General features: G+C 39.3%; 2 protein-coding genes and 1 non-coding gene across 3 annotated transcripts; 1 reads left to right on the top strand and 2 right to left on the bottom strand.

The window, feature by feature from the left end:
* Positions 1-2,354: 2,354 nt before the first annotated feature.
* Positions 2,355-6,907, bottom strand: mep1a.1 (meprin A, alpha (PABA peptide hydrolase), tandem duplicate 1). Its single transcript, XM_061091836.1, has 13 exons — positions 6,848-6,907; positions 6,735-6,759; positions 6,582-6,626; positions 6,411-6,451; positions 6,067-6,142; positions 5,635-5,752; positions 5,120-5,295; positions 4,695-4,916; positions 4,449-4,595; positions 4,114-4,329; positions 3,374-3,838; positions 2,539-2,712; positions 2,355-2,404 (listed from the first exon to the last, which is right to left on the bottom strand). The coding sequence occupies exons 1-13, from the start codon at positions 6,902-6,904 to the stop codon at positions 2,355-2,357; spliced, it is 1,812 nt and encodes a 603-aa protein (XP_060947819.1). The 5' UTR covers positions 6,905-6,907.
* A 5,998-nt stretch (positions 6,908-12,905) lies between these two features.
* Positions 12,906-12,987, top strand: trnas-gcu (transfer RNA serine (anticodon GCU)). The gene has a single exon. It is a non-coding gene; the product is annotated as a tRNA-Ser (tRNA).
* A 951-nt stretch (positions 12,988-13,938) lies between these two features.
* Positions 13,939-17,659, bottom strand: LOC133024081 (protein FAM177A1). Its single transcript, XM_061091044.1, has 6 exons — positions 17,635-17,659; positions 16,027-16,158; positions 15,641-15,799; positions 15,120-15,174; positions 14,911-15,005; positions 13,939-14,265 (listed from the first exon to the last, which is right to left on the bottom strand). The coding sequence occupies exons 2-6, from the start codon at positions 16,048-16,050 to the stop codon at positions 14,044-14,046; spliced, it is 555 nt and encodes a 184-aa protein (XP_060947027.1). The 5' UTR covers positions 16,051-16,158; positions 17,635-17,659; the 3' UTR covers positions 13,939-14,043.
* Positions 17,660-17,799: the final 140 nt, after the last annotated feature.

Raw genomic sequence — 17,799 nt, 5'->3', positions numbered from 1 at the left:
TATTTTATTTTATTATTATACATCCTATATTGTATTTGTTTAAGTTTAATTATTCTTCTTTCTATCTTATATTGTTTTAATACTTGTATTCTGATGTAATGCGTGTTACTGTCTTCTTGTTGTACCTTATACTTGTGAAGCACTTTGGTCAACCAAGTTGTTTTATATGTGCTATATAAATAAAATTGACATTGACATATTAGATATCAGATGTCAACACAGCTGATATGACTGATATCGAATGTATCACTTAATCAATGTATTATTGTACTTCCATAAAGTTCAGGGACTCACAGGCGACAGATTTTAAAAACTGTCTGTGTACCTTTGTTTTGTCTGGTCGTGTGTTGTCGTAAATGGTGGCTCTCTTTTTTATTACTGTATGCATTCATTTTCTATGAACAAATGCTTCAAACTGTCACGTATAAATGTTGAACCCCTCAAAGACTGGTGTTGGAAATTAGCTTTGGCTGTATACTCATGTATGTTGTGCACTGCTTCTGACAGTGTTCGTCTGTACTCTCCCTCACGAATAAAAAAACTACTATTGGTCAAAGTAAAAAAATGTGCACATGCAGGCTTTCTGTTACAGATCTGTAATCTCAGAGTATTATCTCATCTTAAAGTGAGATACATGTAAAAAATGTTTTACCTGACCTGAGAACAGCAGACAAACACAAACAAACACACACACACACACGTACACACAGAGTGAACAAGACCAGTCCACATAGCAGACATAAGACAAGCAAAACGACACGTCCATATAAAGAACATGGTCAAGGATCACAGGCCATAACATCATCCATAGCACGAGTAAATAGAAATAAATTTGTCAAATTAATTTGTAAAAAACATTCATATGAATTGGAACAATACATTTGATTAATTCATTAATCAATACTTTTACATTTTTGGTTTCTTGAATCAGATTCTAATCATATGTTTTTATGATGCTACCAATACAGTATATAGATGGAACAAAATGTATCTTCACTGCAGGCAAGTGTTTGGAATTTAAAAAAAAAAAAATATCTTTCACATCACAAAATATGAAAGAAAACACACACATACAACATTTCTAACAATGGAACAACTGAACTCCCCACTTAACAAAACATCTTATCAACTCTGATACCACATAGTCCACAGTCGTTTCAGAAAACTGAAAAAATAGTTTCTATATTCAATTAACATTTTATCCTTACTACGTTTGCTAAGGACTTTATGTCTGTTTGTTTGTTGGTTTCGGTGTGTTAGCAAGAATACACAAAAACAACATAACTGATTTCCATGAAACTTGGAAGGATATGGTATGGGTCAAGAAGACGCCAATCAAATCTTAGTGCAGATCTTGATGAGGGAGCAAATTCCAGGAATTGTTTTTTACTTTTTTCAATATTGTTAGATGATGTTTTTTCGACATTTTCAGCATTTTCCCATAAGCCTAATTCATGGATGTTGATAAAAAGAAAATCTGACATGATTAGGGAACTGGTGAGTGTATGGTATTTGGTGCAGTTTGATTGAATTTCACTTTGCTACTTTCAGACGGTTTACACCACTCGCTCAATCATATCACTAGTGTGTATACCGACTGAATTTTTGTTAACTGTAAATTTGTTTGTGTCTTTGTTCCTGTCTAGTTCTATTCTATTCTTCTTACCTGTCATTATTCTCTATTTGGGCTGCTGTCATACCAGATGGGGATCAATAATAATTCTTATTTTATGGGGTCTGTTGGACCTTAGTGGAGGTATGTGCTCTACTGAATCCCATTCTAGTTATTGTACCAGTGCTATTGTTGCTGCGGTTGAGGATGTTCTCTACTTCTGTGGAAAATTAATAGCAACATTAAACAGTTGCTCCTGAGCACATAGACCTTTGTTGTTTTATATTTATATATTTTTTCTTACATGTAAATACAAGGTTAGTGATTCATGTGTGATTTCCTAAACTTTCATGGGCTTATTTTCCTAATTAAAGCTCAAATTAAAATAAACATACCACAGGGTTTCTTTTATAGCTTTTATTAAGACAACAGTTCAATATATCAAGAATCTTATTTAACAATTATATAATGATGCACTTCAAAACCTGTTTTATATATGTGTTTGAACATTTCCATACAGATTACATACCAAATATGACCACTACATTTGATTCATTATGTGTGTAATTATGATATTGTCATAGCAGGAATATTCCATTAATTTCCAGTCATTTTAAATAAAAAAAACACAATTATTGTATTTTCTCATTATCATAAGTACCTACAAGTGTGATATAATGCTCACAGGTGAGATCAAAATATCTACCCTTCAGTTCATTGTGGTAAAACAGCAAGTGTGCTTTTACTCCTTCGGCCCAATGGGAACTTCTGTTTTGATCAGTGATGTGATGTCTGTGGATAAAAACACTCGTCATTTCTGCTTCTTGATATGCTGAACATCATACATGCCAATGATTTCAGGATAGTTTATAATGTGCACAGTATGAGACATCTCCATACAATGATATTTAACACAGATCACAAACCGTCAAAGTTGATGAGGATGATGAGGTCATCATTCTTGAGGTAACTACGCCGCCGGAGGTCAAAGTGCTTGATAAAGTTTCTCCAGCCCCATGATTCACCTCTGAAGCAGCCACAGGAAGAGTCCAGCCAGCCCACTTTGGATGGATTGTCCCAGAACAATTGTCCATCTGATGCTAAGAGACAGAAAAACACAGAATCAACTGCGTGATGTCCCAGGGGGACCAAGAACAGTTTGATGAACATGAGGAACCAGGGTCTAAATTGGGTTCGGTATTTATATAAATGTAAAAAGTTATTTTCAGGGAGGACTCACTGAATGGTGGTAATCAGTTAACAAAGTGTGTTTGCAGTATTTTACAATAAATAACAACCTGTTAATCTGAAAAATCTGGAAAATTATCAAGTCATATTCAAGCAATATATTTATGATCTAATTGTCTAATCTTATAGGAACAAATGGGCTCAGGGCTGACAGCTTCAAGAAGGCTTTGGAAGCTACCGAGACAAATACAGTGATGTTTTTGGTTTGTTTGTGGGATTTCTTGACTATAAGAATATAATAATTATATATATATATATATAGCCTTCTAGCTGTGATGTGAGAAACCTAAATACATCTCTTTTTTACCCTTTACCTCAGGCTTTGAAAGTACTTTTAGCATATTTACTTTTATAGCAGAAATCAATAAGTAAGGTTTTGCTGTCTAATTGCAGTTTCCTTTAGCTGTGACACGCACCACCTCACAAGCAAGTGCAGTGCTATTACTGTACTGTACTTCCTGTTCATGTGTAAAATATTGTGGCAGTACAGGACACCGGATAGGGAACTCTTACTTGTCCTCATGTCAGTAGTCAGGCTGCGAGCAGAGGACATCCTCATCTTAATGTCAGGGTCTTGGTCCATCACCACCAAGGTGGCCTGTCTGTTTATGGCTGGCCACTGCATCACCGCATCATTCTCCCCGCTGGCCAGGTGGAAGTACAGCCCAGCGTAGTTCCCTGTGTAATCAGAATAACTGGACAGAGGAAAGATGCGCACACCGTAACCATAGCCTTCAGGGCTATAGAAGCGAGGGCTGTCGATTACTGTGTTAGTGTCAGCCGTCTCCATGATTTGTGAGAAGTTCTGGATTCTCCACACGGCATTGGGGCAGCGGGTTTCCGTCAGGCTGATGTCGTCGATGTAGATGCCCCCGGAGGACGCTGAGGGGTCACCTCGAATGGCCTGGAAGGCATAGCGGAATTTCTCACCTACCTCCAGAGGGACGTGTGCGATCTTCCACGTGTGGTCAGAATCCGCTGGTGTAACAGGGACAAGATCAAGATGGCAAATCTTACTATTTGTGGATATATTCATGTATAAAGTTATTGGGTGGTTACATTTTGTTGAACATTTGTCTCTATCCCTTACTGTATTTACTGTAAAAGAACAGCTGGACAGTTATGGAAAATACTCTCATAATTGTCCCTTTACTTTACCATCTACAGCCAGTGGGTGGATAGCCAGGCTCTATCCACTGATGGATGTGCAAGGTCATGCAAGAAAACATAATAATGTAAAAATCATCAAATACCATTAAAAGTGTGTATTTTCCTCATTCTTCGAACAGTGCCCGTGCCATCGTCCATCTTGAACCAGATTACCAGCCTGTCCTTTGGACTTCCAGTCATCTTGTAGAAGAACTGCAGACACTGGAGCTTCCTCTTGGGATAGAGGATTCTGGATTCCAGCAGGGCAGACTCCTCAGGCGCCCCACTCATTGTGCTGAAGTGCATGAAATACCCACTATCTAAAAGATCAGACAAAATGTGTGCGTCAATTTAATTTCACTCACTTCTTTGGTGTTCTCTGAACTGCAAATAAACAGGGTTTGAGATTTTAAAAATAAATATTATGCAGATTTCTGACCTCTGCATTTTCCCAGGAGTGTGTGATCCTCTGACCCGACTGTGCTCTGGGTATGAACCCAGTCTGCATCATCAGAGGAGGCCTGGATCATCCCACAGATGCTGGCATACTCAAATGCACACTGGTCCAGCAGGGTGAGAGGAGCAGCTGGGGAGGAGGAGGGTAGAGGACATGTATACTTACTTTTGTTTTGTCGACCTTAAAGAAACTGAGAAAATCACATCAGAAATTCCCTTTGTAACATACAGCAGTTGTACATCCTGTTGAGCCTGAGAGTGTCCATCTTGCTGAAGTCGAGGTACTGGCCTATGATGTTGTAGAACTCTGGGATTTTGGTGGTGATGGTGGGAATGGAGTCATTCTTATTGAAGGAGAAGGGCCTGTAGTGCATGATGGACTCATAGTCATATGCCGTGTTTTGATCGGTAATGAAGTCGTCATTGTATTTGTTGAAGTTGTGTTCAAGTCCTGGAGGAAATTTCAAGCTCTTTAAGTCACACAAAATGTCATAATAAAGAATGAACACTGCAAATTTTAGGGTTAGGGTTAGCTTCTCCTCTGTCGACATATTTAAAGGTCTAAATAATACATTTTACGTAAATAGTTTTACCAACATTGGTTTAATAGAACATGATTCATAGAAGAAATACCATGACAAAATGTAACAATACCTGGTAGAACCTGATTCAGCCAGATGTCGATATAGTCGTCCCTGTCTCCGCGGGACTGTTCATGGTAGAATCCCAGAGCATGGAGAAGCTCATGTTCTATCACTGCTTTGTGGTCACAGCCTGAGCCCAAAGATAGAATCTGACCAGTCTGCTGGTCACCAACGCTGGAGAAACATCTGTGACAAACAAGATGAATTGAGCAGAGGCCGGGTTATCCTGACTTTCAATTATCCTAGTAACGATCCCCTTCTTCCCATAATTAAAAATAAAAATTTTAATTCAACGAAACAAGTCTGAGGCTCAGAGTTTCTAGTGCATAAATATCAGTTCTAGCTGTGCCTGCAAAGTATATTATCTCACTTTAAGTGTGACCTCTATCTTTTCTAGCTCAGGCAAAGCTTTATACACAGGGGTGAATTTAAATCAACTCCATTCAAGTCGCTTGAGCTTGAACACCTGAGTTAAGACGAATTCAGTGGACGGAGTTGAGAAAAGTCAGAAAGTCAGAGCCATACCCCCCTCTCTTTTCAAACTTGATAAAGGTCTTCTCTCCTTCGTAAGGCTTGAAGTCAATGCAAGACTTGAGCCGATACATTTCAAAGGCCTGGTGGATGCAGCCCTTGGCATTCAGATCTGAGGAGGGAGAGAAACAGGGAACTGGAGTCTGCCATACTATTTGTATAGATTTATTGACAAATTATAATTTATCCACAGACCACACATACACAGGTATATGGGAGATGGGAATATAAACCCCTATACAGACTTTATCTATCCCTTATATCCCCTTTCTGCCTGATACTATAACTTGTCACTGGTCCTATTGCCTGCCTCAGCAATAGGGCAGCTACAGACCATATCTTTAAAAAACGGACTTTATCATTTAAAAATGCAGCATTCGTTATAAGGTAAATATCGGTACAATTAAAATTTGAAAAAAGACTCACCTAAGTCATCACCCAGAATGTAAGGGATTGGAAATTTCCATCTGTATTTTTGGTCAATCAGGGCATTTCTTCCTTCCTGCAGCATAAACAAGGTATTTTAATATATATTATGTGAATAAACTTAATTGAGGTTAATAAAAATCATTTAAAAAAAACACGGCCTCTCAGATGCCCTGATTGTTATCTGATATTGCATTGTAATTACTCAAGGGCCAAAGGACCAACTGTCCCAACAGCCAATCATGTGATCACATACACCAACAGTAATAACAATCAAGGAATGATGAGCAGTAATCAGCAATACTCTTAAATCATTTTAAAAATTAGGAAAATATTCAACTCACTGGAAGTAGAATGTCGCCTTCAAAGAGTTCATCATCTGAACCTACAGCACAGGCACAAACGACACATCAATAAATACAAAGTTGTTTCCACATTTTATTCCTGTAAACTCAGGGTCTTTACTGATGTACGGATTATGGTCCTTAGAACAACTGTGATGTGCTGTTGCTCACCCAGGTTTAAGATGGGGTTCTCATCCTCACCATGCTCATATACCTCTGTAAATACAAACACAGACATGATTCAGTCTTCTAATGTTACTCTGAACAACTTTTTTCTGTTCAACAATTTGTATTTCTTGTATTAAATAGCATTAATGTACGTACCATGTACCTTAGGGGAGACTGGTATCTGCAAAAAAATGATAACAAGTGCAAGTTATCACTAAATTAACAACAACATCACACTCACTATCAATAATTGATGAATAAAAACTTACAGTAAATGAAGTGGCCAGAGCCACCAGTCCGAACCACAACAGCACTCTGTCCACCATCCTGCTGAATGACACAAGCAGATGTTGCTGGTTTGGTTTAAATGTGCTCCTTGACAAGGAATATGACCGTTTGACCCTGAATTTTATGTCAGTCATTAAGAGTTACCGAGAGACTTTGACTCCAAATTATAACTGAGTAAAGGATGTTAGTACACGTGCACCTGCACTATATTTTTACAATACATCTGTTATCGGCTTATAACTGATTCTGCCGAGACATCAGATAAAAACCGTTGATTAATGAATTGTCCTCCAAACGTTTGTGCAAGCTCACTTCTATTTTATGTTAGAGTCTGTGGGGGGTTATTGGCTCTTTTCGCTGCACGTATCTCTTTAAACAGCATTCACTCCTGTTAAAAATAGTAAACACTGAAAACAATATCGTTGACAACTATGACGTTGAGAATTTACACTGATGGCAATTATGGTGACATTTTATATATGCATGCTTAAGCTACAACCCTGAAACTTTTTGTCATTCTGCCCTAATAATATGTTTTATGAGCAAGTGCCGAGTGCTAAAATGAAGATTGTCAATTTTACCTTTAATTTTCTCAACATTTCTGGAGTACAATATCTTGAAACTTGCCAAACTTAAAGAATGCACTGGCATGATCAGTCCAGTCCAGGTGTTGTGCAGATGAGCACCCAGGTACTGATAAGAAGTCACTGTCTCGATATCCAATCCCTGGATGTTCATTGGTGTCAGGGGGGAGTGTCTCCGCCTGCAGAAATATACCACCTGGGGCCCGTTTCACAAAGCAGGTTCAACAAACTCTGAGTTAAAACCTTAACTCTGGGTTGAGCAACTCTGAGCTGTCAAACTCTAAGTTTTCGGTTTCAGAACAGGTGATAACACTTAGTTCAATCAACTCAGAGTCAAGGTAACCCTGAGTGAAGCTTGTGCATGAGGATATAAAAAGCCTTCATCAAAGGAACACAGATAACATGATTCACCATGGCAACAAGTGGTAAACAGCCTCGATCCTCCTACTTCTCCCCAGTGGAGTTGGAAATATTAATGACTGCGTATGCAGAAAGTGAGCATATATTTTTAAAAAGAAGCAATACTGTGGCAGCAGCAAAAGCGCGGGATCTTGCGTGGCAGGAAATTGCTGACCGAGTCAATGCGTCAGTATTAATTTGAGAAAAAAAAGAAATGTTTTGTCTTGAATGTTCCACTTATTCAACAATTATATTCCATATGTGTGTCTGTGAGCACAGGTGCAACCCAACAGGCACCAAACGGACTTGGCAGCAGCTAAAGATGAAATATAAAAATGTAGTTCAAATAGGTAAGGTATAATAAAGTACAAGCAATTGTGATGTTGTTTAGCCTGCCCTCATTAAACAGCATTTAGTGGCTACATTCAACATGTGATGGATATATTTAAGTAATTAGGGAAATCTGCAAAAAAAAAGAGAAATCCCAACACTGCCAGTATTTAATATTGTCTCTATGAAAGCAACACCTAAATGCCTTTTATACATACAAGTCTCCAAAGTTGTGTTTTCTGTATGTATTTAAATTTGACCTCCATTATAGCCAACAGAAAAAAGGCTGAGGCCCGCAAAACAGGTGGCGGTCCACCACCACCACCTCTCACAGAGGCTGAAAAGATGGCGACAGTCAGAACAGTGGACGACCCATTGCTGAGGGCATCTCTGGGGGGAGTTCATCGGACCCACCCACGCCCCAGGTCACAGGGGCCTACATAAGAGGTAAGTTATTCAAATGAATGGCATGTACGTTAATCCTTTTTCTAGTGTTCGCTCAGTAATGGCCACCCATTCATCTTAGACACAACTTAGTTGGCACACTGATTTTTCTTGTAGCAGTAAGCTACAGTTCTTTGCAATTGGCTGCTTTTGCTTTCAGATATCAATCTATTTTAAGGTGACTCAGAGTTTGAAAAATTGTGTTTAAATTAGGTGGGGCACTTTTCTGGGTAATCATCAACTGTCTAATCTTCATTTTCTACCAGTTACTGATGGTGTAATCTGTCTCGTTGAGCCTTCTGCCATAACACACATTCTGTTTCATTACAGGAGGATGATGAAGAAACCTTATCAGCTGCCACAGAGAGGGAAGATGCAGAGAGGCCTGCTGAAGTATACACCTTTTTTTTTTTAAATAACTTTGGCTCAGTTAATAGTGTTGTTCCACAATACAACTTGCAACTTCTTTCTCTCTAACAGAGCCATGCTGGAAATTACAATGGGGAAGAAGGTCCATCAACCTCCACAGCACAGCTTACCTCAGTAAGATGTTGTTCAGCATTGACCCACAACTTACAATGACACTAAATAGACATGGCACTGAAATTCAATGTCATTTATGTTCCTATAGCTCCCTGTGAAACAACTTTACAAGCTATATTTAGAATCTCAAATAAACAAATCACACCTAGAAATGGAGCACATAAGGCTGCAGATCACCAAAACAGAAAAGGAAATACAACTGCTGGACCATCAGTTAAAGGTGGGTGACGTGCCCACAGGTGGATGTTTTTTAATTGTTTCAACAACAAAGGATTAACAACTGTACAAAATTTGTCCTTCTAGGAAATAAAGAAGACCTCATAAAATGAGATGCATATTGTCGTTCTTGAACATTGGGGAGGTGATGGGTCAGTTAGAAATGATTGACACATATCATGTCTCTAACAGCTCTTCCATCTCGTGTATCAGCAGGGGGGGTATGATTAATACCTGGATCACAGGGGGAAAGAGTAGGACATTCTTCTCCTCTAATAGTGGCAATGTTGTGGAGAACCACACATGCCACTATAATGTCACAAGCTCTCTCTGGGGTGACCCTGAGCCTACGAAGGCACTGGAACCGGGCCTTGAGTATCCCGATGGTCATCTCCACTCTGGCTCGTGTCCTGCAGTGAGCCAAGTTGTAGTGTCGCTGTGGGCCAGGCTCAGGGTCAGGGTAAGGGGTCAGCAGATAGCGCTGGCAGGGGTACCCTGTGTCTCCGAGTAGGTAACCATTGAACTCTACTATGATAATACAAGATACAGTTTGTTTCAGTTGCAATAGGAGGAAACAAAATATTTGATCATAGGATATAACTATATACTGTATATAAATTATATATATAAACTCACCACCGGCAAATCTGGCACTCAGTGTCGACTCACGAAACATTCGTGAGTCATGCACAGACCCAGGCCACTTCGCTTCCACATTGTTAATCATGTGGGCTCCATCACATATGATCTTCACAGTGGAGAACAGTAATTAGCTGTATGGTGTAGTGTATTTAATTTGGAATGTTAAAGGCTACTATTTAGGCCTACCTGCACATTAATGCTGTGGACAGATTTCCTATTCACATAATCTCCTTCATTTATTGAAGGAGCGATGATAGGAATGTGAGTGCCATCTATGCAGCCAATCACACCTGGAAACCCTAAAATATATCAAATTGACTGATTAGTGCTTCAAGTCTCAAAGCTTTATGACATAAATGAATTACTGCTTAGACTGATACCTGCAATTCTGTGGAACTCTTCTTTGAGAAGTCTGGTGGGTCTGTGACTTGGGAACACTACAAACGTGCATAGTAGCCGTTTCAGTGCAAGTGTCACATTTCGGACAGCCCGACAGACAGTTGCCTTGGACACATGCTCTGCATCACGGACGTTATACAAAAAACTGCCGTTGGCAAAAAAACGAAGTGCAATACAAAGAATTTGCTCGGAACTGAGAGCATGTCCACGATGCGTCATGTGAGCGATGTGAGGGCTGAGAATATCGTTTATATAAATTATAGATGATGCAGAGAAACGTAAACGCTCAAACAGATACTCATCAGGGAATGATAAAACATACAATCGGGGTCTAATAATCCTCTCCCGGTGGAGATGTCTGCGGAGTATCTTCGCCTCGACATCAACTGGCTCTTCAATAAAAGGACACGCCATGTCTGCCACTGCCTTCAGTCTGCAGGCTTCAACTTAAGAGCAGGAGAAACTCGGGGTTAGTTGAAGAAAACCTGCCAGCGAGCAGGTTAGGTTCACGGAGTATGTTGCCAGGGTAACTGACTCAGAGTAAAGCTGAACTGGCTTTGTGAAACTGAAAAACCAGAGTTTCCCTCATCTCAGGGTTAACTAACTCAGAGTTTTCACTAAACCTGCTTTGTGAAACGGGCCCCAGCTCTTCAGTTTTCCCCGCATTGATCTGGAGGCAGTTTCACTGGCACCAGTCCACAAAGTCCTGCGTCTGTCTGTCATAGGGCGGTGCAGCAGTTGGACCGAGACGCAGAGTATTAACAAGGAGTGACATTTTAATGAACAAAGAGTCTTTACCAGACAAAACAACTATAAACACTAAGGGGAAAACTCTGGAGGCTTACTCAGGAGATGCAGAGGCTCAGGAGACACAGGATACAAAAAACACAGGAGATCAGGACAGAAGAGCAGGACAGAACATAACGATGGTTAGACAACAAGGAGCACAGAGACTTATATACAGACACAGGGAAGGCAGGGGCAATTGGACACAGGTGTAACACATGAGGACTGGTGCAGACAATCACCGACAGGAAGTGAATATAGAAAACACACAGGGAACAGAGACGACAAAAATAAAACAGAAAACAGATACACAAGCTGTGAAAACATGAAACCCAGAAACAACTCAAACAGACATAACACTGGGATGTACTAATAAACAGAAAACACTCAGACAGACTCAAACAGAGGTGGAACCTAAACACTTGAAAATACCAAACCGTGACAGCGTCACTCCTCTGTATTCCAGGTGCAGCTGGCCAATAGAGGCCTATAGGTCGCCCGCTTCCAAAAGAAAAAAAGGAAAAAAGATGATGGTGATACATATAGATAATCATCATTATAATCATCATATTTATATTTAAAATGTATGAAATTATGCAAATGCTTAAGACATTTTGTACTGCCTGCTGCGTCTGAATATTATAGTCCAATCGGCTGCAGCGTCAAGCCGTGTTCAATAGAGCACGGGGCATTGTAAGACGATTCTTTTCACACTGCAAGTAATGCAATGGAATCTCTATGGCTTCTGGTGCTCGCAGTAACGTGTTTTCGTCATATGTAAGCTGTTGCATTTTCACCTTGGTGGTCCAATCACATCAGCCTATGATCTTGTCACTGTCACATTCAAGATCAACATCCCTTACAAGAGGAGCAACTCGGTCGTCTTGCTTAAAGAAATACCGCTCAGTCTTCGTAGTAATCAGTATAAATTGGCATTTGATGCAATAATGAGTAGCATTTTTGCTGTTATAGTTTGTCAAGGTGGAGCTCACTCATACTGTTGGTATACTGATTTCTTATCAGTTACTTTACAAAATCTGTATCTGAAAAGTAACTAGTAACTTGTAGGTTATCAAATTAAGTAAAAAGTACAACATTTCCTCTGAGATGTATTGCAGTAGAAGTATAAAGTAGCATGAAATGGAAATAATCAGGTAAAGTACAAGTACCTACAAATTGTCCTGAAGTACAGTACTTGTAACTGTCACAAACACTGTAAAACATGTAGCCTAAAATAACTATCCTTGTCTTATGCTGCCATCTAGAGGATACTTTGTCATCTGCACTGCAAAGCAGTTAGTAGTTTTTTTTAATGCAAATGTATGTGATGCAATGAAACAATGCTGACTTGAGTTTATTAAACAGCTGACCTTAGAGATTTGGCAGGAGCCGCACCTTTACCTTAACACTCAAAACAATTAATCCAGCTGCAGGTGGCGTGAGAGGGTTTTCAGGTTAACAACCCTCGGATCACATGACCGCAGTCAGCCGACAACTCTCGCGTTGCTAAGATTAGCTTATCTTGTTAGCACATTAGCGTTGCTCGCTAGCTATGGTTGTTCGGCTCAAAGAGATGAAATGTAACATAAGACCAACTGTACAATATGTTGGCCAAATGTAGCTAAACGCGAGTCAGTGAGCAACACACATTTAATGAACATATAAAGATGCAGTGATGTAGCCTTGGGTCCATGTCGACGAGGTGGCCGAGTGGTTAAGGCGATGGACTGCTAATCCATTGTGCTCTGCACGCGTGGGTTCGAATCCCATCCTCGTCGGATTTCTTTGATATTTTTTCTAACTCATTTTATATTAAAGATATTATACCACGATCATGTATTTTCTGTCTCTGCCCCAAATCTGTGGAATAGTCAACCATATGCGATGAGCTTCTCCTCCGTCGACATATTTAAGACCAGACTCTCGTGTTCTCCGTTTTTTTTTAGCTTAAATTAATTTAATCCAAATCATTAATAATAATAATAATTTCACACTGATAGTCACACACTTACGGAAGCGTACTGCATCACTTGAAAAAATTATTAGCTCAGAAAAACAGAGTTGTTTAAAATGCTTTTATTTTGAAAGTGAAGTTCCTGTCTAGACGCGGACTTACTGTTAGGAATCTGTAACTTCACAGAGGAAAAGTTTTATGTTTTAAGCGACCCTCCGAAGAGGCACAAGCTCTTACGGTGCTGTTTAGGGAAGTTTCAAATAATCCTGAAAACATCAGTTGAAAGTCTCGACCGTCTTTCGGGGGATATGCTACAGATAGATAAAGGATAGTTTTCGTTTTTGTCCACATTTCAAATATTTCGTTTGTTAGTGTAAGCTACTTTATTTAGTGGCTTTATTATGGAGGGTTAATGTGTAGTTCCTGTTAAAAGCAGGATGTTGGGACTCTTGTTTTGAAAGGGGTTCTAACGGAAGAGGGTTCTGTCAATAGAGAAGTTTTGAAGTGTGAAGTAAAGTAAACGGGTGTAATGTCCCGGTTCAATAACCATCTCTCGTGTCCTTTTTCGGCTGAGGCCTCCTGACAGTAGATATAAGAGAACAAACTGCTCGGCTACATTAGTCTTTTGTAGTTCACTGTTATTTATACAGAAGGAGAGTCTGACAGTTTTAAGCGACGCTATAAGTCATGGCGCTACGTCACGTCCATGCAATATCCCCCCCCCCCCCCCCCCCCAAGTGAATGCAATACGCTTCCTTACTAATACTATCCTTCACGTTATCTTGTAACATTACCATACTATAGACAAAGAGTCCCATCATACTTTCTCTGAAATCACTATTTGCACATCAAATCATAACTCTCACTGCTTCTTTTTCTTTTATTTCAAATAATCCTCATCTGCTTGATAGCTTCTGTTGTGGTATCCATCTTTGCTGCTCACAAGTTTCCCATCATGGCTCCCCTGGAGATGAGCGGGCCTACTTATGTCTCCTGTCGCTCCGTATTGACTATCATCCGTTTGAGAGAAGCAGGTCATCTCTACTGGTTCCTGCTCAAGGCCGCCAGAGGCCTGGCTGCCAGAGGCCGGGCTGCTCGGTTCCTGAGCAAGAGCGAGGGGACAGAGTCAAACACAAGGAACAAACCACTCTTGTTCCTACAAATGAACTGTTAACTGCAGTTTCATCACGTTCTCAGCCCGGACACATCACACTGTTATATCACAAAAAGTCTCTGCATATACCTGTCATTAGAACTTGGCTAATATGGATCATGGGATTTTGGTAGCTGATGTGTATTATTATTATAATTTTTAGTAGTAGTAGTAGTAGTAGTAAATTGACAATAATGATAATAATAATAAAGTTGTTGTTAATGTTGAAGAAATTTCCCACACCGATATCAGTATAAATACACACACACACACGCACGCACGCACGCACGCACGCACGCACGCACGCACGCACGCACGCACGCACACACACACACACACACACACACACACACACACACACACACACACATACATATAGCAATGATTCCTAAGAAGTCGTTATCAAACCCATATGATAACGACTTGAAATATAATTGAGGCTTGACTTCTTTTACAGCTTAACTATAAACTTTATTCAAAAAAAAATGCAAATACAACCAAACCAAAAATATAGAACTTGGAATAACATAAAATTAATAAATGCTTCTGTTTTTTTTACTTATCTGCACACATACGTTTTGAATTTTAATTTACCTTGTGATCACGCTGATGTCGATCTATAAGAGACTGGTATTTGGGTGAATTCAGTCCAAGTGCACTGGCTAGTCTTTCTCCAAGGAAATCACAAGCTAATGTTGGACACACAAATATATTGAAACTCAATGAGATTTCATACAGAACTAAAATCAGCCACAGTGTTTTTTCAGTCCACTTTGAATAAGTTTAATCGTGATGTTACATACCATGCAGTGAAATCCTCCCAATTAGAATGGCCCAATTCTTGAATGAGAACCAATTCTGAGATAGAGGAGACATAAAAAAAAACAACTGAATTGATGATGTTCAGAATGATGATTAACAAGTAATACAAATACTACGTCCACACTAACATGTTTTACACGCCTCTGTAACACAGAACTTAAAAAACATTAACATTCTCAGCTGAGTTGAGGAGAAGCTTGTTGATATAACAGTATTAAAGTGATATCAAATCACTTATCACTTGGAAATATGCCTCCTTGACCTATTTTCTTATCCAGACTGATTTCCTCTGTGCTGGTTTATATATACTGTATGTATAAGGAATATTTCTGACAGAGCAAGTTGTTGCACTACGCCACGCTACTTCTCCATCCCATCATGTTTTCCTCATGAGATCACGTCAGACAGGTGAATTCAGGTGGTGCATCATAATCGTAATCATTTCCGGTTGTGTGTGATATATTTACATCTTGTAATGTAATGTAATCTCTTAATCTCTCACCCTCTCCTCTGGTTCTCTCAACGGAGAACTATTCGAGGGCTGCGCCGCTTCCTCATCACTGTCTTCTTCCTCCATGGTTTCACCGCTGGTGAAGTGGATGATCATCTTCTGTTTGCTCTGGGTTGAACCGGCAAACTCTGTTTCCTGAGTGACTATAACCTTAAAGATCGGACAGGTCTAAACTTAAACCTGTTATGATTGTTCTCTTTATGTACAGCATGTTGTCAATATATATTCTACTACTGACTAGAGCAAGAGTGAAGATTTACCTGTGACTGGTCACAAACAGCTCCTGAAAGCCAACACTTACACCTCTGTTACAGTGTCACTGAACACAGCCTGAGCTAACATATCTGTTTGTCCTGCTCCATTGTTACAACACTTACCTCCTGCTGGAGGCTGTTGTCCATTCTTCCGAAATTATAATTCTTTCTCTGGCGCTCCTCTGCAAATGTGTTGACTTAGTTTTCTACTCCTGTAGAAAAACACGCAACAGGATACAGGATTCGCCTTGAAACCTGAGAAGCCAAATACAACAGTGCAAACCTTATCACAGAGCTGCCTCTGTAATGCAATCAGTTTCATTCTTGTCCTAAAGGGGCTGGACTTATAGTAGTTAGTGTGTAGAATGTCAAGGCTCCTTGCCAATTGGATTATATATGAACCTTAATGTTTCCAGGACATTTGTCCCTAAATTGACCTGAAAATTACTTAAATTATTTGTTACACACAGCTTAATATCTGACATCTACATATATTCACATTTATGTTCATCTTTCAGCACTTGACCGAATATCAAAGTGAAATACTGAAATAGAGGAAAGCCCATTCAATGGATGTTTCCTTCAAACTCAAACACATTTGGTGTCATGTAACCTTTAGAGGAATTTAAGATTTATTTGAACCGTAAACCTTTATATACACTAAATGTTCTTGTAGTTGGATAGACATGAAGGCAAATTGGTTAAGAACTGGCATGTTAAAATACAACACTGTATTGAGAGGATTGTGAGAAATATTGAACTTAAAAGTAAATTAGTATAGAATATATTATATATTAGAATATCGCTTAGCAGAAACATGTTACCTCAGTGGGTGTATGTTTTATTTGATATAAGTGGTAACTGGTAAGGTAGACTGCTAGGTTTGGTAAATACACTGGTATGGATCTGAGCCGGCCCTTCCTATGAGCCAACTAGGCAGCTGCTAAGGTCTTTGTAGCCACCAGGGGCCCCTCAAAGTCATCATATACTGAATTAGAGTTGCTAATGATGTACTCTCCACGGGCCACTAATAAGGATCACCATATAGGTTTGATCCAATACTGGAAAAAATGACTTTAGTACATATGTAACGCAGCCTCCCTTAGTGATTGAACAATTCCCAGGTTTGATGGTGAAAAAAATGATGTGAATTCATGTAAATGTATTGAAATTAGGGCTGGGCAACGATTAAAAGTTTTAACCGCGATTAATCGCATGATTTCCCTGATTAATCACGATTAATCGCATTTGTATACGCAAAATCCAATAATGAATTAAAAAGTAGTGTATAGCGCAACTTTATTTTCAATGTTCTGCCATATGAACGAAAGTGCCATAACATTTGTTGTGCAAACACTTTTAACATCAGCATTTAATACAGTAGCAGTTAAATAAAATATTCAGTGTAAGTCTCAACTTAACAATCAAAGCAAATACAACATTAAAGCTCAATGCCACTGCCAGGGCATTAATGTTATCCTCTTCGTTATGAAAAATGTATACTCCTCCCTGCGTCTAACGTAGTCTGCCGAAGCCTCGCTCCACTCGCTGTTTCGTTGAGTGATTTGCTAATATCAACTGTGTGTTTTGCATTTAGGTGATATTTTAGACTGGAAGTACTCTGGTGATAAGAAAATTCACCTTGGCAGTGGCTACAAATTACTTTGGTTCTGTCGACTCCGCCGTCTGGAACAACTTTAAAATGAAAATGGCCATGTAAAAGCTCCGTACCCTTATCCATGGTTGTTTATCCGCCAATCATTTTCTTTTTTCCGGTTCCGCAGCAGTCAGCAACAGACTTTCACAAAATAAAAGCCTGACTTTCACAATAAAACAATAAATAATCAAACCTGAGTTAATGCGAGATAAAATAATTGTCTGAGTTAAATAAGTGAT

The sequence above is a fragment of the Limanda limanda genome, chromosome 18 (genome assembly GCF_963576545.1).
Source record: "Limanda limanda chromosome 18, fLimLim1.1, whole genome shotgun sequence".
NCBI lineage: Eukaryota > Metazoa > Chordata > Actinopteri > Pleuronectiformes > Pleuronectidae > Limanda > Limanda limanda.
Note: the sequence above shows the minus strand (reverse complement) of the source record. Positions and strands in the feature narration are given on the sequence as shown.

Coding starts and splice junctions, on each gene's coding strand:
- LOC133024081 (XM_061091044.1), bottom strand. CDS start 16,050: ATGGACAACAGCCTCCAGCAGGAG. Junction 15,800..16,026: donor ACAACAGCCTCCAGCAGGAG/GTAAGTGTTGTA, acceptor CCGATCTTTAAG/GTTATAGTCACTCAGGAAAC. Junction 14,266..14,910: donor GACATCAGCGTGATCACAAG/GTAAATTAAAAT, acceptor GCTCTTGCTCAG/GAACCGAGCAGCCCGGCCTC.
- mep1a.1 (XM_061091836.1), bottom strand. CDS start 6,904: ATGGTGGACAGAGTGCTGTTGTGGTTCGGACTGGTGGCTCTGGCCACT. Junction 5,296..5,634: donor AAGTTTGAAAAGAGAGGGGG/GTATGGCTCTGA, acceptor TGTTTGTCACAG/ATGTTTCTCCAGCGTTGGTG. Junction 4,330..4,448: donor ACTCCTGGGAAAATGCAGAG/GTCAGAAATCTG, acceptor CTGATCTTTTAG/ATAGTGGGTATTTCATGCAC.